Source organism: Hyperoodon ampullatus (genome assembly GCF_949752795.1).
Source record: "Hyperoodon ampullatus genome assembly, chromosome: 6".
Lineage (NCBI taxonomy): Eukaryota > Metazoa > Chordata > Mammalia > Artiodactyla > Ziphiidae > Hyperoodon > Hyperoodon ampullatus.
In genome coordinates, this window is record NC_136919.1 from 116,317,819 (window position 1) to 116,341,712 (window position 23,894).

The window sequence follows — 23,894 nt, forward strand, 5'->3', positions numbered from 1 at the left end:
CTGGCCCATCTGATTAGGGCCCCGTCTAGCCTGCGCCTTGTGGCGAAAAGTCACAGCTGTGGGGTTTGCTCACGCTCAATACAACTCTGTTATTAGCCAGCTGTAGGCCTTGAGACGACTTCTGTTCAAATTATAATATCTTTTAACCCTCTGAGCATTGAGGGCACAGGGGTGGCTGGCAGCGACATAACAACTAGACTTCTCCTTGCTAATAAATGGCAAAATGAACTAAAGCAGGGAAGAGGGGAGAGGAGACAATTGGGGAAGGGAGAGAAAAGTTATACCTAAAAGAGATTTATTTTGTTGCCGCCTAAAAGCTAAACACCAGTTTATGAGCTTTTTTTTTTTTTTTTTTAACTAAAGATTACAGAACACAAAACCATTCAGGAAAATTCCCAGGTATGCCCAAGAACACCATGCAAATGAAACTAAGTGTGTGCAGTACCCACTGAGAAACAGGGCATCTGATTCATCCCTTAATCACTGACTGTGATAACTGACTCTTAAAATGTGACAGAAGGAACTTTTTTCCCTGAAAAAAGTCAACCAGCTCTGACTGACAGATTGAATGGGAACTTCCCTTTTAGATGCATCCAATACTTGCCATCACCCCAGCTCATCCCCCAAAACACACACACACACACACACACACACACACTACAGACACAGTACCCATCCCATGGATCATTTATTTACCCACAGTTAATATTTGTTTTAAATTCTAGTTTGGGAAGAAAATAGCAGAGCGTCTTCCCACGTCTCAAATGCAGAAAAGTTACAGTACATTAAATTTTTATATTGTGTTACTAATGCAGACTAAACTAGAGGCTTTAAAAATTGATGCTGCTACTTAAACAGCATAAAATGAGGAGGATTTGATTGGGCTTAAAAAATAAAAATGTCAGCCTTAACTACAGCTGGATAGGGCATGCAAGTATTATTTAAAGTGATAGGTATAATTCGTCAGACAATGGGTCAGATTTAGGTTTTGTTTTCTTTTCTTTGAAGAAGATAATCTCTCCAAACAAAGACATTTAAAAGTAGAAAGAAGAATTAAAAAAAAAAAAACCTGCCTTTCACTTAGCCAACCAAATAAAAGTGTTCTATTTAATCTAGGTACTACATGCAAGTTCATCTTGGAATTGTATTTTCTTTCTGAATGTACCTATCAAGGGGCCCTGGGATAACGGAGTAGCTATTTGCTTACCCCATTGTCCCACATCTCACCCAGCTACTCAGGAGAGGAAGCCTCGAGTCCCCTCAGCTGAGGCCACTGGCAGAGTTGAACTTTGCAGTTGGCGAAGTTTGTTTTTCTAATACTTGGTCAAAACCAAAACAAACATGTCTGATTGTTATGGTTTCTTCCTGACTGCTTGAGGAGGGAGACGGGGCTGCCGGGAGCTGCCCATAAAACAGTCCAAACTAAATCAGACTGCCTGCAATTACCCAAAGTCTGGAGTTGGAAGCTATTCACTGAAGCAACAGTGGAGTAAGGAAGAATTGAGGCTTTCTCTCCAATCAGAGATTTTGGAGGAAGAAAAATGTGCATGGAATAGCATTTAAATTTTTATAATAAAATAACCACCTCTTCCCAGAGTTTCCTTTCTATAGCTTTTCTCCTTTGCTGTGGGATTCCCCCATAACCAGCACATATTAGACACTCAATAAACATTTATTGAAAGAATGAATAAATGTACGGGTTAATTTTTTTTTTTTAATTTTCTTCTGCTCCAGCAGAAGAAAGGACTCGAAATGGATTGGTCTCAGAAGAGAAGATGGGAAAAGGTGTAGGAATTCGACTTAGACTGCACCTTTCACAACTTGGCCCTCAGAATCCAGCTGTTGCTCCAGACCTCGTACCTCCCCGGTTGGGGTCCTGTCCCCCACTTCCTCCCATCCACAGGTGGTGAACCCGACTGGTCTTTCTAGCCGGTAGTTCCTCCTGACTTAAGAAACTCCCGTGGCTCGGGAAATCCAGGAAAAGCAACTTCCCTGGAGGAAGAAAACGCTTCTGCGTCACAGACAGGTGCCTCAGTTGGGGGGGCAAGGGGTAGCGCCCCCAAAGCGGGCCGTTCCATCCCCTGCGGTGGTCGCCCTTCCAGACTGCCAGTCGTTCCAGGACCTTGACTCGGTAACTCCACAAGTGGCCCCTCCTGGGCACCTACCCCGAGCGGGTCGGACCGGCGGGCCTTGGACCGCGACCGACTCAGGGAAAGCCCCCGATCCCAAACTTGACCCGCGGCTGCCCAGCCCCTCCCCCGCCCTGCCGCCGACCGCTGGACAGCGGACCTTCCTTGGAGCACAGGAAACTCCTGAGACGCCTGGGGGTGGAATCCTGAGTGGTTCTGGGTTTCCTGTCTGACCCCCAACCGATTTGCTCTTAGAATCTGTCTTTTAAGGAGGCAAGCCCGGGCGAGGCCGCCCGCTCCGCGCGCCAGCGCTCGCGAAGGTCAGCACCCGAGACGCACGCGAGCCAGCGCGCCGGGCGCAGCTCACCTGGCCCGCGCTCCGACAAAGCCTGCGGGAAAACACGGCTCTTACCTGCACATCACTTCGTGTGTCAGGAGAACTCGGCACATTTCCGGATTCTTATTTTGTCCCTCGTAAGCTATGGGCTGCGAAGGAGGCGGGGGCAGGGTGGGGAGATACGAGGGAGTGGAGGGACAAAGAAAAGGGGACTTAGGAGCGAGCACAAAATCGGGTTTCCTCTCTCTGCCCGCTACTTCCTCGGGAGCGCCCGCTGGCAGCACAGAACCTGAGCTGTGGCCTGGTTAACTCGAGCGAAATAGTAAGAGCAAAGTTTGCCCTGGTGAGGACGTATTTCTCGCAAAAGGGAATATTCGGGGGGGACTGAATCTCCCAGTAATTGTTTCCGCTCTTCATCCCTTTGCTCACCTACTAGCATCTCCAGAGTCTCCCCAGCCAGAAAGACGGGACAGCTGGGGAGTGAGAGGGAACATTTATTTTTCCAGAGCAGACAAAGTGTGGGTTTCTGTGGAGGGGCTGTGAAGACTGACCCAGGAAATCGCGGAGGGTAGGGGGAGGTCAGAGACAGGCCAGAGGGGGGAGGGGGCAGGATGGAGGGCCCCACCCCCCACCCCCGCGAGAGGAGGGGACAGCCGGGCTCACCTGCTTGGTGACCGAGTCGATGAGCCTTACGTACAGGTCCTGCTCCGTGCGGACACCTGCCGGGGAGGCAGGAGGGCGCGAGGTGAGGGCCGCGGAGCCCCGCCCCGGGCATCCCAAACCTGTCCCGCCGTGGGGCCCGGGCCCGAGCGCAGGGGGAGCCGTCCTGGGGGCAAACACCACCCGCCCGCCCCGCCCCGCCCCCCGGCCCTGAGCGAGCCTCCCGCAGCCCTGCACTCCCCAGGCCTGGAGCCCGGCTGCCGGTGACCGCGACAAGGTCAACTGCCTTCCTTGAAAAGAGGAACAAGCGGGCGCCGCGGGCACTCAGGGCGCTCACCGTTGCTGTAGAGGAGCTGTAACTTGTAGTGGGTGCCGTTGTTGGTCTTCTCGTTGCCTTGTTCCTGAAAAGACAGAGTCCCTTGCTTTCCAGCCCCCACAAAGGAGAGAGAGGGGGCTTCCCTAACCCACTTCCCACTGCCTTTCTCCCAGTCACCGGGCAGCTTTGAACAGCCCCCTGCCCAGGTCCGGGTCAAAGGGCAGGAGCATCTGCCGCTGTCCAAGCTCCAAAACTTTCCAAGGCTTGCGGTCACTTGACCCTCTCCAGCCGTCTGTCCCTCCCCCTTAAAAATGCCCTCAGAAGCACGACCCCGGAGCTGGGGCCACCGGACACTATGTCCAGGCTGCCTTTAAACAGGCCCCACCCAACCTATCGGGCTCTGCCTGTCCCGCAGAAAGGTGAAGGGACCCGTCACTTGGAAGAGCAGCATTTGGCCCTGTTCCACCAGCACCGCAGCCTTGGAGCCACTACTAGCTCAGGGACCCAGGTCCGGGTTCAAGAAGAAACTTGGGAAGAGCCGGCTCCAAAGCTTGAATGGTACAGCTGAAGAGACGGAGGCCCAGAGAGAGCAAGAGACTTTGCTTTCCTCCCACATCAGCTTCGTTTGAGATAAAATCCAGCGCCCATACCGGGGCCTGGGCCGGGGCAGGCACTGCCTTGGGAACCAGAGTGGAAGAGAAGGCTGGGGGGTGGAGGGGCAAGGCTGGGCTATGGGTTTCCACCTTGTACCGATCTAACCCGCCCTGCCGCGCTGGCAGGTGCAAAATCATAATAAAATAATACTAATAACCCGGAGAAGGGCAGGGGCGGCTTTGAGTATACGTTTAAACTATGCTCTAGTTGGAAGGGCTTTGCTCCGCGGTCAGTCCGTGCCCAGGCTCTGCTCATGATCCAGAAGGCGGGTGCGCAGGGCCACAAGCGCCGCTGCAGCGGGAGGTGCGGGCGGAGAGTGCCGGCGGGAGAAGCTGCGGGGAAATCGACTGATTTAAGGGCTAGGGGTGAGAAGCCTCGATTTATCATCCCTGCTGATGTGAGCGGAAAAGTGTCGGGAGTGACAGATGGGATCTTTAGTGCTTTGCAAGGAGGTAGTTATTAGGCCGCGAGGGGAAGAGGGGGACCTGCGCTTACTTTGTCGTTCTCCACGAAGTCTACGAAGGCGGTGCGCTCTATCTCCACCGGCTGCCCCTGCCTGTCGTAGAGCGCCAGGACGAAGTGAAAGAAGTTGGATTTCCTCAAGTTGGAAGGAGGCTGCTTCTCAAAGTGGGCCCGGGACAGGGCTACTCCGCTGCGCACGAAGAGACACGGGGGACACCAGACACGGGGAAGGAGAGAAAGACACGAAGTTACCAACGCGCCCATGCAACATCGCAGAGGGTCAAGGGTCCATGTCCCGGTCCAGGCTTCTGGACCCCTCGGGCGCTTTTTTCTATTAGGATTAAGAAGCGGGCACTCCTTAGAGGAGTCACAGTGGCCACGGGGGTCGGGTAGCAGGGCCCACGACTCTGGACTTTGCCACCGCCAGCCGTTCCAGCCTCCGGGCATCTCATGCCCAGTAGCTCAATGTCTGGCCTTTAGTGGAGACCCAGGAATCGCGACTGCAGGCCGAAGCCCGGAGGGTCCCCCCGAGACGGCGGCCCAAGTCTTGTCGTTGTGCCGCCCCAATCTTCTTCCTCTTCCCGCCGCCGACCGGGTCAGGATTCGGAGCTGGGCCCGAGGGGTAGGGGACTAAGCGCCTCGTTAGTTTTGAACAAGTGACCCTTTTCCTTCATCTTCATTGGAGTGACCTGTCCTGGCACTGCTGCCCACAACGCACCACCCCCCAAGCTATCTCGGAAAGGCGGTGGGAGAGAACCCCGTGGGGGCGGATGGGAAGCCCAGAGGCCAAGTCTCGGTCCTACAGGGAGAGGCCTCACCTCCTGCTTCCCTCGCTCTTCCGAAAAGTTGCGCCTGGGACAGTGGCAGGGCAGAATCCCCCGCGACCAGTACTAGCGATCGAGGACCACCGCGGACGACATCATACTGAGGACCCCGCCCCTAGAACTGCTGAGCTTGGAGAAGCCGAAAACTTGAGGCAGAGCGCGTCCTCGCCTGGGGCCGAGTCTCCCCGCTCTAGCCGCATCTCTGGGCGGCGCCGGCCAAACGCGCTGACCGCGAAAGCCGTGTTGGAGGACCCGGCAGACGCCCTGAAGCGTGTTGAGTATGTGCACACACCTCCCTGCCGACCTGTCGCGGCCGGGAACAAACTGGCCGCCAGATCACATTTAACGGGAGACTCGGGGTCCAGGCGAGCAAGCAGATGGACGGAGCTGCTCCGGGGCGCTGGGGTCGCCGGGCGTCCTGCCCCAGGGCGCGAGCATTTTCCCTTTTTTGAAGGGTGTAAAATTTTGACTAGGCTCCCCCAACGGACAGCCTGTTCCAACTTGAACAATTACTTGATCTGGGAAAGGAGGAAATTAGGGGAGGTGTCTTTCAGGAGCTCGGCTAGGGAACTGCGCCGTGGAGACCGGTCTGCGGCGCTGCCTGGTTTCCCTCAGCCTGCAGCCCAGCGAGTCCCCAGCGTGCCATCTGCTGAAGGACACTGGCGCCCCCCCGGGCTCGGGCAGGAGGGAGGGAGCCGCCGCCTGCCCCGGTCTCCTGAGCGATGCGACTTTTGCTTCCTCTCCTCCAAGGGTGGCGGCCCGGTTCGCTCTACCCGGGACACCTAGAGTCCTGGCCTGGAAAGGAGTAATTTCTCTGCGTGATGTCGGGACTGCGAGGGGGATGGCCAGGAGAGTGGATAGAGAGGCGTCGGTGCTGGGTAGAAGTCTTGGGGGTACGGGGGCTGTCTCTCGCAGACAAGGTCGTGGAGATCACAAACCTCAGCTCAATAGTGGTGGTGAGGGAGGGGAACCAGAATGTCTTCATGGGGTGGCAGCCTAGACAAGGCGTTTACTACGTCAGCAGGAGAATGCTCACAAACAAAGTCAACTTCAGGGACCAGCAAAACTAGAGGCTTGTGATCCCTGCGTTTGCGGTGCGTCTCCTTTCTTCCGTGACTCTTTCTACGGTTACTCCTTCGTCTTTTCTCTTTAGTCTCTTCTCTACCCTCACCCCCGCCTCAGTGCATCTAGTCCACTGTTTTCTCTCTGCGCCCGTACCCTCCAGCCTGCCCCCCTCCCAGGGCACCCGGCCGCTCTGCCTTCCCAGGCAGGCACTCCGGCCTCTCCCGCTCCTCTAGCCGCCATCGGGCCTTGGGCTCTCGGCCTCCAAGAATCGGCCGGCAAGATGCGGGAGGAGAGGCGCTCGTAAGCAGCTGGGCGAAACCCGGGAGTCGCCGGGAAGCCGGCTCTCCTCCAGCGGCCGCCGCTGCCGGCTCCGATCCTCACGCTCTGCTCCTGGCTGGGCCCGCCTCGCAGAACTAGGGGCTGAGCTAAGAGGCATCAGATACGACTTTGTTATTTTTCCTCCCAAAGAGTAGTCTGTGGGGAAGGAGTGGAGCATCCAGGCAGTTCAGAAACTCGAGTGTTGGCTGCGGGATAAGTGTTTCCCCTAACTGCAGCGACCTGCCTGCCGGAAGGCGAGCCCTAGCGCGCGGGGCCAGGGCGACAGATGCGGGGGAGAGCGAGCGAGCGCGAGCAAGAGCAGCGAGGGGGGTGACACACACACACAGAGAAAGACAGTGAGAGCGAGGGAGCGAACAAGCGAGAGATTGCGAGCATAATCATTGTGCGGCCGTCTCGTTACCTCTGCGCAGCGACATTGGCGTCCACCACGCCGACATTCCGGACCCAGGACCTGACCGAATCCATCTCGGCGCCCAGCGATTTCTCTTTCAGAGCTGGTCCTCTTCCTAAAGTATCTTGGATCCCAAACATTTAAAAAGTCTGATCTACTGTCGCTTTAAAAATGAGTTACAACGCTGTCCTCACTGTCCCCAACGTTGTCACCAAACCGTCTCCTCCAAAGCAATCCAGGAAAAGGGATCAAGTGCCGAAGTTTGAGTCTCTCTTGTGAAAAAAAAATTTAAAAAGATAACCCGTCCTTTGCTTCCACGCGTGAGGTGCGGACTGGTGTCGTTAAAGTTTGGGTTATATCCTCCTCAAGTTCAGATCTGCCGCCTCAGGCCCTCCGCCCTAGGTCTCTCGCATCCTTCCAGGGGCAGCGCTGCCTCAAGAAAGTGATCACAATTTTGAAGCATCACCTGTTCTGGGAGAAACAGGAGGAGATTGATGGCTGCCTAATCTCTCCCCTTCCTCCTGGTCCCCCACCCCCCTCCCTGCTCCTCCCCACCGCTCCAATTTAGAAAAAAAAAAAAAAATCCCCAACAGGATCAGTTGTGAAAGGAAGGGGAAGACCCGGAGCCGAGAGGAGGCGGTGGCAGCGAGCGCTGCGGAGCCGGGCTACAGCCGCTCGCCTGCCCCATGAATGGGTTACTACGGCCCGGGACGCGGAAGGCGGAGCCGCGGCCCGATAAGGAGCCTCATTTGCATGGACGCTCGGGATTGGCCGGCGCTGGGAAGGCCCGGCCGACGTCCTCCGGCGGCGCGCGCCCCGCTCTGCGTTGCCTGGAGTCCGGGAGGTGAAAGGGGACAGAAAGCTGCGGGCCCTGCGTCCTAGCCCGAACCCCATGTGCGTGCGTGAGATGAGGGCCCGCAAATCCTGCACTGAAGCGGGGTAGCCCGGCCCTGCCGGCTGGTACGCTCCGGCTCAGTCTGGTCGCGGGAGCCGGAGGCTTCCATAGATCCTGCCTCTAAATGCAGATTTTTGTAGCCTGCGGGAGGCGTATTCATTCCCGGGGCTTGGGTTCTGTGTGCAGGTTTGTGAAGAAGCGGAGTGTGACCGCATGTACTTATGTTTGGTACAAACGTTCCCGAGAGCAATTCAGTTTCCCTGGATGGCTCTCCCAAGTCTCCTGGAGTTACTTGGTGACACTCAGGTTTTGTGTGCGGTTTACAAGTTGAGAGACAAGGATATATGAATGAAGGCGGGGGTGGGGACGAACAAGGCTCAAGTGCTATTCAAATAAACAGAGTGTCGGGGGAAACGGTCAAAGAGCTAAGGAAAATACCCCCGGGCGGACGCGAGCGGGAGTTGCACCCGTGCAGATGAGAGGTTGCTGACAGATCGTGGCAGGCTGAGTGCTAGAGCTGCCCTGCCTTGTCCCGGGAGCCCCCTCCTGTCCCCAGTCCCCCCCACCCCCGCCCAGTTCCCGAAACCCGGGGGAGCCAGCAGAGGAGCTGCTGGGAGGCAGCGGGGGAGTCGCGGAAACTTTGCCCAAGGCGCGCGGCCGCCGCGGTGCTGGCCGCGGGCTGATGATGGCCGGGAGACGGCTGCAGCTCCGCCAAACAGCTGAAACTCTAGGCGGCTTTTTAACTACGCCGGGCAGCTCGCAGTGCCTATTAAAACTCCTCCTGGCTGGGTGTTATTTTCTTGCTTCTCCTTTTGTATTCTGATCTGCGCATAGATCTGCTACTGAAATCTAGAACACCAGCGCGAAAACAGATTTGAAGACAATGAATGCAAATCTGTGCTCAAAGACCATCTGCCGTGGAGGAGACAAATCAGCTGTTCCGCAGCTCGAGCGACTGTGCCCGAGCCTCCCGGCCTCATTACCGAGAGGGCCTTGGCGAAAGCCTGGATTTCATTCAGGAGACTTTCCCCCCCACACTTAGGACTCAAATCTGAGTGTGAATTGACTCCCGACCAGATCCCATAGGTGTGTAGGTGAGCGCTCACAAATGAACTGCGAGAGTTTGCCGCTAGAGGACACAGCGCCTTGCAACTCGTTTGCCTGGGCGGACAGGAAGCTCGCACTTTCAGAAATGCCGCTCTCCTGAGAAAGGGACGGATCCGCGCCTCCACTCTACCCCTGGGGCAAACCGCGACCTGACTGCGGGGACCGATAGCGCTCAGGAGGCGCATGTCTTTACTGCGGAGATTCTCTTGAAAACCGATGGGGAGGAGGAGAGGGTGCCCTGACCCTCTTTACACAAACCCGGATCCTGGGATTGGGGAGGTTGATGGTGGGGGTAGAGGGCGTAGAGACCGTGAAGTCCCCGCCTCTGGGTTGTGTAGACTGTGGCACCCCGACCCCAGGGCTCTGGATTGGCCTCATTGGACAAGAGGGGCAGAGGGAGCCATAAGGGAAACTGGGCATAAGAATATGGAACGGGACTGTTGTAAAAGCCAAGTAAGATAGGAGTTGTCCAAAGAAGGAAGAAGGAGGGTGGGAGAAAAATTGGTAGGATGAAACTTACTACCTTGTTTCAGCTAGGCAATTCTCTATTGTATGCAGATTGTAGCGGTAATTTCAGTCCCTGCAAAAACTAACCGCCCGGAGTCTTCTACCCAGGCCCCACTCTTTGTAAATCTCTCTGAACCTCAAGTAACCACCTACCCCCATCCTCATCCTCGGGCTGTGGCCGGCGGAGCCAATGGGCTCCTTGGCGGAGAGTGTTGAACAGCCCGTGAACCCCTCAAGACTTGTTGAGGAGCCCGGCGACTTTTTTTTTTTCAGGGGGCCTCTGACCTGCAGCATCTCGTACCAGGAGAGGTACGGGGCGCAGCCCCGAGGGGCCGCGAGGCAGCCGTGGGCCCGGGCCTGGCCCGGACCGTCTTCCCCTCGGGCCCGTGTTGGCTGGGGTTAAAGGGCAGACCCGGGGTCGAGGACACTGGCTCTCCTCTCCCGCAACAGCTGCTACCCAAACTTATGCCCCTCAGGAAGCGAATGAATGGGTTCTTTCTCCCGGGTCCCTGCTGCCCGCCCCAGACCAGACCCACCGCACCCCACCTCCCACAGACGAGTTCAGGGTCCGTGGTGCTCTGCCGGGTGGCAGTTTAAAACACCGTGGCCCCGGAACTATGACCTGGGTGTAGCAGGGACCCGCACCGCTCCTCGCGGGCTCGACTACCGCACTGGGCGATCGGGGCGAACGGCCGCCAAGATGCCGCGGGCCCTGTGGGCTTCGAGCCGCGGACGCCGAAGTTCCCTCCAGGCGGGGACGGAGTGCCCTGGCTTGCGCCGGGAGGGGGGTGGAGGGGGTCAGGAATGGGGGAGCAGCCTTGGGCCCCGCAAGGCGGCGCTTCGGCCTTCGCGGAGCAGGGAGCGTCTCTGCCCCCCGAGTTGGGTTTAATTAGCTTCGTGTGGGTATTCGGGAGGGGTGGGCGCACAGTCGGCCACGCGCGCCGAGGAGGAACGCGGGTGAGTGACGGAGTGAGCGGCGGTGGCTGCGCCTGGAGGGTCTCTCGCCTCCGGCGACCCCCGAACAAACCTTTTCGAACACGCCACACAAAACCCGCCCTGAGCCGCACGGAGGCCCGACAGGCGCAGCTGCGGCCCGGGGAAAGCCCGGCCCGGCGGGGGTGAGGCGCCCGCGCGCGCCTCCCGGGCTCCGGCCCGCCAGCTTCGTTCCGCCCCTGGCCGGGGTCGAGAAAATCCGAGATGAACACTATTAAAATGTTTCCCGACCATCTAGTTACATAAAACGGAGGCAGGGGTGGTGTTATTCCGTCTTTTACCCTGTCCCCTCCTTTGTTCGCTCTTCCCAATGAACCCCCGGGTATTTTCCCCCGTTCATGTTTCACATCTGCATCTCGGTGCGCTATGTTCAATTTCCTCCCGATTGGCTGTAAGGCCCATTTCCCCAGTCTCTCGGTCCAGTCTCCTGGGCGCCGCGTCTCTCCTCCGGGTCAGAGGTTCGAGCTTTTTCTTAGAAAATTGCTCTCTGGGCCTAGTTCTCGTCCAGCATGGCCCTGAGGTGAAATCGGAGGTGTGAGAACGCTTCCCTCCCACAGCCCGACCTCCACCCCCAGCCCCAGACACACACGCGGCGCCTGGGTCTAAGCAACCCGACGGACAGAGCCTGACTACTACCCAGGGAATGAGATCCACAGGGACAGTCAGTCTGGGTTTGATAAATGAAACAAGTAGCAGTCTCTTCGGACGTGAATTTTCAAATTTGTTTGTTTTAGTTGGCACCTTTGATTTTTATTTGTCCGAGTAGAAATAGTTTTGTCACCATCTCAGAACGCTGACGAGTATTTAGCTCACAGAGCTTCGTGAAATAATTTTTTTAAAATATCCAACTCTCCTCCTTCCCACTTCAAATTTCAACTTTGCATCAGTTCAATATCCAAATCCACTAACTCCATTCCAAATGTCTTACTGAAATTGGACTTGAATGCTCCATAAATGAGAATTCCCGGAGACGGGGGCGGGGGGGGCGGAGAAACTACGGTATTCACAAATGTACTACAAATATTTCACGAGGACTCCACCATCCATACCGAACAGAGCCCTTTTAGGACAATTTGGTAAGAACTTAGATTCTCTTCCTGATTTGCTTTTACATACTGAAGGGGATTTTACATACTGAAGAGCTACAGAAATACGGAGGCGTCGAAAAACACTTCCTAGACCCACGATGTGCCACCCAGGCCAGTCAAAATGGACTGAGGGAGCCAGAGTTGGTTCTATCCTAACAACCGACAACTCCAGAAAATCTCTTCCTCCTCTCTCTCCTCTTTTTCTTCCTTTTCTTTTCTCTCCCGCTCCCTCTCCCCCCTCAGAAATACCCTTCCCTCCCATTTCCTTGTTCCGGGAGTGCCGAGCGAGCGAGGGAGCCGAGGCAGAGATGCGGGAAGGTCAAGAGAGCAAATGTTAGGAGCGGCGGCCGCGTTTGGGCGTTCGGAGCGCGGACATCGGATCAGAGCCCGCGGTGTGGGTGTGTTGGGGGACAGGTGATCCGTAGGGAGAGCAGTGCCTGGTGCGGCCTCCACGCGCACCTGGGGACCTGATTTCCCGGGTGCGCTGGGTGGCGTGCTCGTCAAGCCCCGGGTTTGGGCTGTGCTGGGGTAAACCGGCCGGTTGCAGTCCCTTCCAGGAAGCTGCGCACCAAGGCGGTGGCATCTCCGTCACCGCGGTATTAAGGCGCAGCGATCTAGGGGCGAATTGACCCTCACTAAGAGGCCCAATCGAGCAAGTGTCCACGCAGAATAGCGCTGAGAGGAAGGCACCAACGAACGGAGGCAGGACGTTTACCCAACACTGCCTGGGAGCCAGGCAGCGCCACGCACTTTCTCACCCTTAAACTTGACAGCCACACTTGAAGCGGGACCTCTTTGCCCCCATTTTACAGTCGAATGAAATGAGGATGGGAGATGACAAGTAGCATCTCAGCTGATAAGTAGGGAACAAAGACCCCTGCCGGTGTCCCACTTCCAAGGCAACACAATGGCGAGCAATTTAAGGCCTTTAAACAGAAAAAGTTCAATGTGACTCCTCCCCGCCGTTTTTCGGTTTCTCGGCTCAGTTGAGGGGTAGATAACAGGAGCTCCTCCGAAGTGCCCCCCTCTTTTCCTAGTGGTCCCCGCCCCCCCGCCAGCCGGCAAGGGAAAGCCCTCGAGACCTGCCAGCTCCCTCCCCGCTCGCTGCGGAGGTGTGAACGATGTGTTGATTATTCACATTTTTGCCGAGCGTACACTCCGCCGCGGCCGGCGGCGCCACATTTCGCACGTACACGCACGCACACACTTGTACACGCGCGCTCCGCGGCCCCGCGCTCTGCGCGCAGGGGCATCGCGCCCCCCACCCCAAGGACCCCCTCCTTGGATAGGGGAGGGGTGACAATAGGGTCCCACCCTCCCTTGCACAGGTCGCCTCTTCCTCCAAGCCCCAGAAACACAGTCTTGGCTTCCAGATCCAACTTTCTTCTCCATAGTACACTTGTCTTCCCACCTCCCCCTCCTGGATTATGTGGGGGGAGGCGGGAGTGGGTACAGCTACAGATACGGCACCAGCTAGAATATCATTCCATTGGGCACCAGGCCACCTCCTCCTCCAGCACACAGACTCCACCGTCACCTCCACACACACCACACACCTTGGCGACAAGAGAGCAAATCGGGAAAAGGCACTTGAGTAAAAGGCATGCTTTCACGTGGTCCTTAACGGTGTACACTGGACTTCTAGCTCTGGGATCTCCTCAAACACGGCCCAAGGCCTAGAAATTCCATTTCTGGCTGATGGGAACCCACCTCCGCACCTCCAGGGAGCCGGACAAGCTTTTCGGGGTGGGAGGGTCCAGGGTCAGGAAACCTCAGAACCGGCTGGGAAAACAGCTAGCTCGCCGGGCTGCGTAGCTCCGTCCCACCCTCGAAGGGGCGACAGAATTTCCACTTACTCTGGCTTCTCGGAGGAGACCAGGCAGGGGTCGCGGTGCTTGAGGTGTCCCGCGCGGGAACAGTCTCGAGGGCCCGGAAGCGCTTCGAACAGTATTTTGGGCAATGCCGGCCGCGCCCTATAGGGGGCGCTGGACTAAAGGCCGTAAAACCCTCACAACTGCCGCACTTTCTGCAGCTCTGACCCGGGGCAAGTTGGGGCGCACCCGTGGTTCCTACAGGGCGAGGCAGCGTGAAGAAGGAGAAACTCTTCGGGATTTGGTGTCCTCAGACCCAGGTTAGAGCCACGCATTTACTGGTGAGGTCTTGGGCATTTCATCTGACTTGTCGGAGCCTCAGTTTCCTAATGGGTAAAATGGGGGTGTTATTCCTTTGAGCCACAGTTTCCTGATTGTTAAAATGAGGATATTTATTCCCCCAGAGCTTCACTTGCCTTATGGACAAGAAGACAGCTTCGGTGAAAATATCCGGCACGTAGTAGGTGTTCAATAAACGCCGGTTTCCCTTCACCATCTGCATCTGTAAAATGAGCAGGATGATGTTGGCTTATTGTACGTCACTAGGTCCTGTGAGTCCCCTATGGGGATGGTTTCCTCCCACCACCACCACCCCACGCCACCCCGCCTATGAGCTCCTTGAGCAGGAATTCTCACTTGCTTGTCTTAGCTCCTTGGCCTGCAAGGGCTGGTTCCCGCAGTGCGCGCTATTTTTTTTTTTTTTAACATGGAATTTCTCTAGGCAAGTGCTTTGGAACCTATTTGGTGCCCACAGAGGGTACGGAAGGCACCCGATAGAGGTGCTCTCCCGGGGAGGGTCTGGGACTTCCTAGGAGGCTGCTATGGGGGCCCAGCGCTGCCTTTTCCCGCCGCAGTGGACTGATCGCACCCAGAACGCGAGCGCGGTTGGCTCTGGGGCCGCTGCAGGTGGGCAGGCGTGCTGGGATCGCGGAAACCCCCAGAGAACTGAAGAAAATCGCGAGGCGTTCTGGAAAGGTCCTCCCGTTGGTGCGGCAAACATCAGTTGATTGGTGGGTCACAGGGAAACCGGGAGCCCCTCCCCGCGCTGCGCCCTCGGCGGGGCACGCGGCTCTCCAGGCGCTGCGTGCGGTCTCCGTGTCCGCAGAGCTTAACTCCCGGAGCAGCGCTTTCCGGAATCGGCGTTCAGCGAAGCTGGGCAGGGAAACCAAGGGGTGAAAGAAACCAGACGCAGTGAGCCTGGAGGTGGCAGAAAAGGAGGCTGGGGGCCCGGTGGAAGAGAGAGGTTCCAAAATTTAACATTCCATAGGACTAAAGCCTCCTAGAAGCTCCTTTTTAATTGCAACTTTTAGGCAAAAGCACTGCATGTTTAATGCAGAAAAATATGTATGGAAACAAACAAAACAACAACAAAAGAAATAACCACCCCTAATGACACTAACAAAAAACGGTTGTTAATATTTCGGTGGGTTTTCTCTCAACCCTTCTTGCTTATTTCTATATGCTGATTTGTAACTTTTCTGTTCACTTAACATAGCATATTTTTCCATACCACTGAATATTTTCCTACAGTAACGTTTAATATTGGCATTCTGTTTCATTATCCAGAAAAGAGACACTATAAATTGTTTAACCAATTGCTATTGTTGAATATTTAAGTTATTTCTAATTTTTCACCATTATAAATAACACTGTGATGAACATCTTTGTAGTTGTTGCTTTTCACATACTATAATTCCTTCCTTGAGATAAAGTCTTAGAAGTAAACTTGCAAAATCAAGGGCTATGCATTTTTCTTAAGCCTTGATAAATTGTCCTCTGGAAAGACAGTATTTACTCTCTCCCTGCTCCCACCCTCAATTTTCCTCAATCTTGGAAGTTATTTTCTTGTTTTAAAAAATTTTGTCAATTTGTTGGATTGGAAATGTCTTTTGATATTAATTTTTTAAATTTATTTATTTAATTTATTTATTTTTGGCTGTGTTGGGTCTTCGTTGCTGCACGCGGGCTTTCTCTAGTTGCGGTGAGCAGGGCCTACTCTTCACTGAGGTGTGCACGATTCTCATTGCGGTGACTTCTCTTGTTGCAGAGCACAGGCTCTAGGCGCACAGGCTTCAATAGTTGTGACGTGTGAGCTCAGTAGTTTTGGCTTGCAGGCTCTAGAGCTCAGCCTCAATAGTTGTGGCGCCTGGGCTTAGTTGCTCTGCAGCATGTGGGATCTTCCCAGACCAGCGCTTGAACTGGTGTCCACTGCATTGGCAGGCTGATTCTTAACCACTGCGCCACCAGGGAAGCCCTGATATTTTTATTTGAAATTTCTTTGTATTTTATGAATTTCCAGTAAGGAGAAATTGTTTTTCATTCTTCTTCTTTTTGGTTTTTTTTTTTTTTTTTTTTGGCCATTGTACATTTTGGGGGAGTTGCAAGTTCTTATTTTATTAGGATATTACATTTTAATTTATCATATATGTTACAAATATTTCCCCAATCTTTGTTTGCCCTTCATTTTATTTATGGTAATTTTTTGGTGGCAGATATAGAAGTATTTAATTTTTTTTAATCTCTAAGTAACAAAATAACAGTGGCTTAAATGATAAAGACACTTAATTATCTGACATAACAAGAAGTCTGGGGGTAGATGGCCCCAAGTTAGGGGTACCACTCACTAATGCCATTAACTACCTGGTTCTTTTGCTCTTCATCCCTTTGTCCTTTGCATGTTGAGTTTTTATTTTTATTTTTTTTTTACATCTTGATTGGATTATAATTGCTTTACAATGTTGTGTTAGTTTCTGCCGTACAACAAAGTGAATCCGCTATAGATATACCTATATTCTCTCCCTCTTGAGCCTCCCTCTCACTCTCCCCATCCCACCCCTCTAGGTGGTCACAAAGCACTGAGCTGATCTCCTTGTGTTATACAGCAGCTTCCCACTAGCTATCTATTTTACACATGGTAGTGTATATATGTCAACGCTACTCTCTCAATTCGTCCCACCCTCCCCATCTCCCCCTGTGTCCACAAGGCCATTCTCTACGTCTGCATCTCTATTCCTGCCCTGCCTCTAGGTTCATCAGTGTCTCATGGTGGTGAGATTGTTGATGTAGCTGCAGACACCATAGCACAAATTCAAGGCAGGAAGCAAGAAGAACAGAGGTACCAGAAGATTCTGTCCCTTTGTATAACTAAGTAAAAGCTTTTCCTGAAACATCCCTTATGTCTCCTTTGCTATAATTAAGTTAATGGATATCCATAGTCAGATAGGTAGCTGAGAAAGCAAGTACCCACTTTTCCATCCTCTTTGTGATAGGCCTCAGAGCTGGGGATTGAAAATGGCAGTGGGATTAGGCAATCAATCGAGCCCACCATAAAAAAGTGTCTTTAAATCATATGTAGTTAAATCCACCCATCTTTTCCATTATAATATCCTCCTTTTGTGTCATTCTCAGGTAATCCTTTCCCATTCTAAAATAACTTAAATATTAACTTATATTTTCTTATGATTTCTTTTTCCATTAAAATTTTTTCCCTCAGTAAGTAGATTTGTTTGTTGTGGTCTTGGTCCCACTTTCAACAGTAAGCACCAAAGTCTTAGAAGACTAATTTAAATAGAAGGTTAGTTATAGATACATTTAAATATTTAATTCACTCATTATTTTATTCAAAACATCTTTGCTATTTATATATCAACTACATGCCATCTGGAATTTATTTTGGTTATGCTATGAGGTGGAAATCAAAATTCTGTCACCAAATTGTTAGTTGTACCAATAGCACTTATTACATAATCTATCATTTCCCCTAAAATGTGAAATGTCACTATATTTTTTAATAAACATTGAGATTTTTAAACTGAAACTGGAAATGTATGAGATATTTAGAAACTAGGAAAACCACATGCTCCTCGGTTTATTGTTTCCCTTTATGTCCTACAGTGCAACTTTACAGTATTCTTCATATAGGTCTAGCAAAAAGTTTGTTCAAGTTATTCCTAGGTAATCTTTGAATACAAATATTTATATATTTGTAATTCCTAACTGATTAGTGTTGAAGTCTAAGGAAGTTGTTTATTTATTATGCAATCAGTCATCTTACTTACTCCTTATAAGTTGTTTAGTTTTTTAACTGATTCAGTAGACTTTCCAAATAGACAATTATATCACCTATTCATGGTCTCTTTCCTTGTGGTAAATATACCTGATTTCTTTTACTTGTCTCATTGCATTGGCTAGGTCCTCAAATACAATGGCAAATGGTAGAAGTATTGGAGAGAAACCTTGTCTTGTACCTGACTATTACAGGTATTTTTGTAATATGTCATTATTAAATTAAGTATTGTGTCAGATATTATAAAATAAGTATTTCTTTTAGGTTACTAAGAGTTTCGATCACAAATATATGTTGAACTATATCAAATACCTTTATAGCACTTTTTAGGACTATCATAAAACTTTTCTCTTTCTATTATTGTGACTACTTATATTAATACATTTACTAATGTTGGCTTGTCCTTGTATTTCTATAATAAACCCAACAGGGTCAATCATTTATTCATTCATTACAAATTTATCAAACACTCACCTTGCTGGAGACACCATGGTAAGGAATGCCAAGTCCACACCCTTGTGGAATTTATATTCCAATAGGGAAGATAGCAGTTGATCTGCATTTTTTTTCCTTGTTAATTTTATCTTTGCCTGTGTGTGATGTATTTGATTGCTTGACACCCATCATTTATTCCCATTTCCTATGCCTTTCTGTCCTGGAGGTTAACTGCTTTGGGGTTCTGTGAGACATTCTTAAGGCCCTGCTTAAAGTCTGCCTCTCCAAATCTTCCAGTGATTTTGCAAGCTCCAAAATGTCCTGTATTAAGTCCCCTTCTGCTTATGATGTTTGGAACAGTTTAAAGTTCTTGCACCAAACTCTTACTAGCACATCAGGTTTTGTAAAACCAAGCTATGTAAACATAATCTCTGTTCTTTCTTATGTTCAGTATTAGTTTAAATAGCATAGAATCTATGTATTTCTAAACTAACAGTACTCCAGCTTCTTTTGAATCCCATTTTCATGGAATATCTTTTTCCATCCCTTCACTTTCAGTCTGTATGTGTCCCTAGGTCTGAAGTGGGTCTCTTGTAGACAGCATATATATGGGTCTTGTTTTTGTATCCATTTAGCCAGTCTGCGTCTTTTGGTTGGGACATTTAATCCATTTACATTCAAAGTTATTATCAATATGTATGTTCCTACTACCATTTTCTTAATTGTTTTGGGTTTGTTTTTGTGGTCTTCTTCTCTTGTGTTTCCCACCTAGAGAAGTTTCTTTAGCATTTGTTGTAAAGCTGGTTTGGTGGTGCTGAATTCTCTTAGCTTTTGCGTGTCTGAAAAGCTTTTGATTTCTCCATCAAATCTGAATGAGATCCTTGCTGGGTAGAGTAATCTTGGTTGCAGGTTTTTCTCTTTCATCACTTTAAGTATATCCTGCCACTCCCTTCTTGTCTGCAGAGTTTCTGCTGAAAAATCAGCTGATAACCTTATGAGGATTCCTTTGTATGCTATTTTTTGTTTTTCCCTTGCTGCTTTTAATATTTTTTCTTTGAACTTAATTTTTGTTAGTTTGATTAATATGTGTCTTGGTGTGTTTTTCCTAGGGTTTATCCTGTATGGGACTCTCTGTGCTTCCTGGATTTGCGTGACTATTTCCTTTCCCATGTTAGAGAAGTTTTTGACTATAATCTCTTCAAATATTTTCTCAGACCCTTTCTTTTTTTCTTCTTCTTCTGAGACCCCTATAATTCAACTGTTGGTGCATTGAGTGTTGTCCCAGAGGTCTCTGAGATTGTCTTCAATTCTTTTCATTCTTTTTTCTTTATTCTGCTCCCCAGCAGTTATTTCCACCATTTTGTCTTCCAGCTCACTTATTCGTTCTTCTGCCTCAGTTATTCTGTTATTGATTCCTTCTAGTGTATTTTTCATTTCAGTTATTGTGTTGTTCATCTCTGTTTGTTTGTTCTTTAGTTCTTCTAGATCTTTGTTAAACATTTCTTGTATTTTCTCAGTCCGTGTCTCCATTCTATAATCTCTCTTGAGTTTAACTTGCAATGTGGTCTAGATTTTGTTTTCTCCCTTAAGTGAGCCACAAAAATGTGATGGTTACATTGTAACATGGTAAGAGAGAAAACTGTCCCAAGTCAGGTTTGGGACAGAACTTCTTTTATGAATGTGATGTAATTACAATTCCTTCTGGGAAATAATTAGCATTCTTGAGCAACTTTTGGATAGCCTTTACTGAGATCATGAGCACCTTCTGAGAAGTTGTGCGTCTTGAGAGGAATCTGATAATATTAACTGGTACCACTGTATTATACCACCGTCCATTTTCTATCAATTTTCCTGCCAAGAGAAAAGCCTTTGAAGTGACTAGAGCTCAGGACACTATCCCCTCGTGGCAAATTTGGTATACAACTTTGACATGGACTTGTAATAATTTTTTTCAGAAAAGTTGCTTTAACGACAGTTGGTACAGTGTTCGCTTTGGCGAAAATTGCAATGATACAGAGAAAATCAGCATGGCCCCTGCGCAAGGAGAACAGTTGATACAGTCTTCAGCTCTTCATTTAGATACATTTCCCAGTTGACCAAAGTATTTCTTTGAGTAATTTTTCTGGAAATTATATGTGGATATTATCATTTTTACAGCGATATCACTGTCTCTATTACAGTTCTGTTTGATAATAATTCCCAAGGGTTGTTTAGAAACATTTCACACAATGTTGACATTGTTAGCTTCCAGTACATTCTCTACTCTCACTGTGGATGACAGTCATTTAAAAGTGTCATTTTTCCAGTGATTCTACACTGGTTCATCAGATTTCTCTCTCTCTCTTCTTTCCCTCTCTCTTTAACTAAAAATTCTCTTTAAATGTCTAAAGACTTTACACAGCCAGTGATTGCTCTTCTGACAAAGGGGTGTCAATTTAAGGATCCTGGGCAAGCTGCTTCACATTTCTAAGCTTCAGTTTTCCCATCTGTAAGATGTCATAATGGTACATTTCAGCTATTTTTGTTATGCTTTCAGATAATAGGAGTCGAGATGGTGTCTTGTATGGACTTTGTTCAGCTCCTCCAGGACTCAGTGAAGAAAGAGAAACTCTTAGAATGATTGTACATTTTACTTTTCTCAATTTAAGCTCCAGTGGTCTATGGAGAATAGGAAGGCAGCTATAGCTGGAGGCCACTATACTAAAGAGCCTCATTCTTATGTCTGAGAGTTTTGTTTTCATGTTTGTTATGATGAACCATGTTAACTGGGGCAGTGACCTTTAATTTAGGGGCCCCTCTGCCCTCCTGAGGTGCCCACACCATGTTTAGGATACAGCCCCAAACAGATGACTGTTATGAGTGCTGAAGAGGTCCCCTCCCCCTGAGAATCTTGCTATGCCCAGTGCATGGCTCTGGGGCACAGATAGAATTGGGTCTCCCATGTCACCTCCAGTCCCTGCTGCTCTGATTTAGGGCACACTGGTGGGGTGACTTCCACCGGTCCCTGGGTAATTTTTCATCTGAAGTAAATGAGTGAAAGGAATGCAGAGGAAACACCTGTCAGGGCAGACCCTTCCCTCAATCTGGTCTCACCTGTAATATGTCTTGGAGAAATTCCTTGAAGTTTATTATATGAGAATGGCACCTTTCTCTGGTTTCCAGCTATAGTGTGTCTTTTTATTACAATATTCTTTTGGCAATTTCAGTATGAATTTGGAGGCTGGGGTCAGAGGACTGGAATCTCTTACTCATGTCTGTATTCCCAGCACCTAGTAAAATACAGTAAGTGTAAAGAATATGTGTATGATGAAGAAGAGATGAATTCAGTGAATTCTGATCATATAACATAGAGTCTAAATCAGGACCCTTTTGAGAATTAAAGGGGACACTGACCAGATGAGTCACCAGATTACCAGGAGTAAAATAGGACTCTGCCCAGCAAACAGGGATATATGGTCGCTCTACGCATAGGAGAAATGGGGAAGAAAGAGGAGAAAGAAACAGGAAAAAGAGAAGGGTGGAAGAATGAGAGAGAAAATAATGTACTGGGAAACCAACTTTGAGATGGAGACTGGGATGTAGGAAAGTGATTGAAGAATGCTCTTGTCAACAGTGAATGAGGTGGAGTGAGAGAAGTAAGACTGAGCAGAGGGAGAAGTTAACCTTGATGAGCCACAGGGAGCTCTGAAGCTGGGATGGCCCTTCAGAGATATCCCAGATCAAGGCAAGGAACCTGTGCCTTTTTACTCCAGCATCACCTGGTCAAGGGATATATGCTGACCATGGGAAGGTGGTATGACCTTGGGAGAGGCAGCTTTCTTCCATAAAGGTCAATTCCCTCCCAGGGATGTAGCTGTGGATCTTCACCAGCCAACACGCCCAGTAGCTAGGGCGTGCTAGGGCCTAAAGCAGGGTCTGGGTAGCTCACCACAGTGGCCACTGCTGTCTACCCCTGGTGCTACTCAATCGCCTCCTTCAGAGAGTAAGTTCACCCCCATCTGGGAAGTTCAGAGGGGATTCAGTCAAACAAGCTGCAGCTGGACCCACAGCCACAGCTGATACTCATCATCTGCCTCTACTACCCAAGTCTAGAATCCCCTTGGCCTCAAATGGCACTTCCGCTGGTCAGGGTGGCTTAGAACCTCATCCATGAGAACTTTGAGTCCCCAGTGACCATACCTCTCTCAGGCTGTGGCTGTTGGATGTTTCCGTTTGCCATCAGAACTGGGCACCAAGAGATTCCCCCACTGGGTCACTTGTGAGCCAAACACATCCCTCCCTGCTCCCCTTGTGTAACAGCTACACCCCTTCTCCCAGTGATCAGGGTCAATTACCGCAGGCAGGATGGTGACCCCTTTATTCGGCTGCTGGTCTCTTAGCACAAGGAGCCCCAACTGGCCAAGCAATAGCCACAGCTTAAAGTTTAAAGTTCTGTGGTGAAAGTATTCCCTTTCTGGAGACCAGGACCTCTAGGCACTTACAGTGTCAAGGAAAAGAAGCCTAAGTTCCCTAAGTGGGTCACCGAGAATGAGGAAAACGGGGCTCCTTCTACTTCCCCACCATGTTTCTCAGCCTTCTGTGTTCTGTCTATTGGGAACACAGTACCACGTAACAGCATCCGTTAAGGGAGTATGCTAAATCCTGGAAAATGGTACTCCATCTTCATAAGATATCATCTGGAAGCTGGCACATCAATTATTCTATCAGGGCAGCAGTTTCTGGATGGTGAAATATATGATTGGGCCAATTGGTCCCCTGTTCATGTGCCCACTGCGCCCCCTCCCTCGTTAGAAAGTGGGTCCCCTGGTCTGATGGGTTGTTTTGCAGGATCCCATGTTGGTGGAGCAAGACTGTGTAAACAGAGTTGTGTTGGCTTCAGCACCACAAGCAGGAAAGGCAAACCCACATCCCAATTATGTGTCCATGTTAGTCAAGATGAATCACAGGTCACTTTACACCAAGTGGTAGGTGTCTATCCAGAGGCTCAGCATTGGTCTATTGCTGGCAGGCTGTACATTGGGCAGTGGCAGTGGTCAATCTTTGTGAGTGGACCCTCATGTGGCTGGACCCCTGCATTTCTGCCACCATGGCTGTGCTGTTTGTGTGCTCCTTGTCTCAGCATTGTAGTGTCAGAGGTTGGCTGATGACAACTGACTGAGTCATTATGTTTGCTTGGTTGTTAAGTACCTCTTTCCTGGTAGATGCTGTCTGGTGTGTGTTAGCATGTAACAGAGATCTTCACTCTTCATTCCCACTCCAATGGGTCCAACGACCCAGGACAGAGCTCCATACATTACCAGGCTCCCTTATGCCCTCTCTCTAGCAGGGTGGGGGCATGATGACACTTTGGGTGCCCAGGTATCAATGTCAACTTGGAATATGTGTCCAACAGTTCTCCCTAATGTCTGAATTGTCACCTTTCCCCAGGGAACAACTATTGAAATAAATGGCCCTAGATCCCTTTTGAGAAGGACATTGGCAATGATTACAGACTTGCCACGGTGTTGTAGGGCCCGTTCTTCTGAGTTCCCTTCCTTTACTTCATTCAGTAGGTTCCAGGTCTGAAAACTGCTCAGGTCTGGAAACGGGACATGGGATCATGACCTTTATCCAGATGGATGCCCTCAACCTCCTGACCACCCTTCCTTGCTTCCTATTTATTCTACAGACTGAGTGATACCCCTGTTGGCTGCTCATCTGTCTTGTCCCTCTGGTTGCCTGTTGAGGGATTTGGGGGCTAAGCAAGAAAAAGTTA

The 23,894-nt window shown here is 50.5% G+C and overlaps 1 protein-coding gene across 1 annotated transcript in view; it reads right to left on the minus strand.

The window, feature by feature from the left end:
- EBF2 (EBF transcription factor 2) overlaps positions 1-7,317 on the minus strand; it is a gene marked incomplete at both ends in the record, with an annotated part of 191,847 nt that extends 184,530 nt beyond the window's left edge. The window contains 5 exons of the mRNA XM_079705890.1: positions 2,542-2,615; positions 3,130-3,185; positions 3,464-3,527; positions 4,592-4,748; positions 7,187-7,317. Of these exons, the coding sequence (XP_079562016.1) occupies positions 2,542-2,615; positions 3,130-3,185; positions 3,464-3,527; positions 4,592-4,748; positions 7,187-7,317 (482 nt within the window). The remainder of the gene's footprint in view (positions 1-2,541; positions 2,616-3,129; positions 3,186-3,463; positions 3,528-4,591; positions 4,749-7,186) is intronic.
- Positions 7,318-23,894: the final 16,577 nt, after the last annotated feature.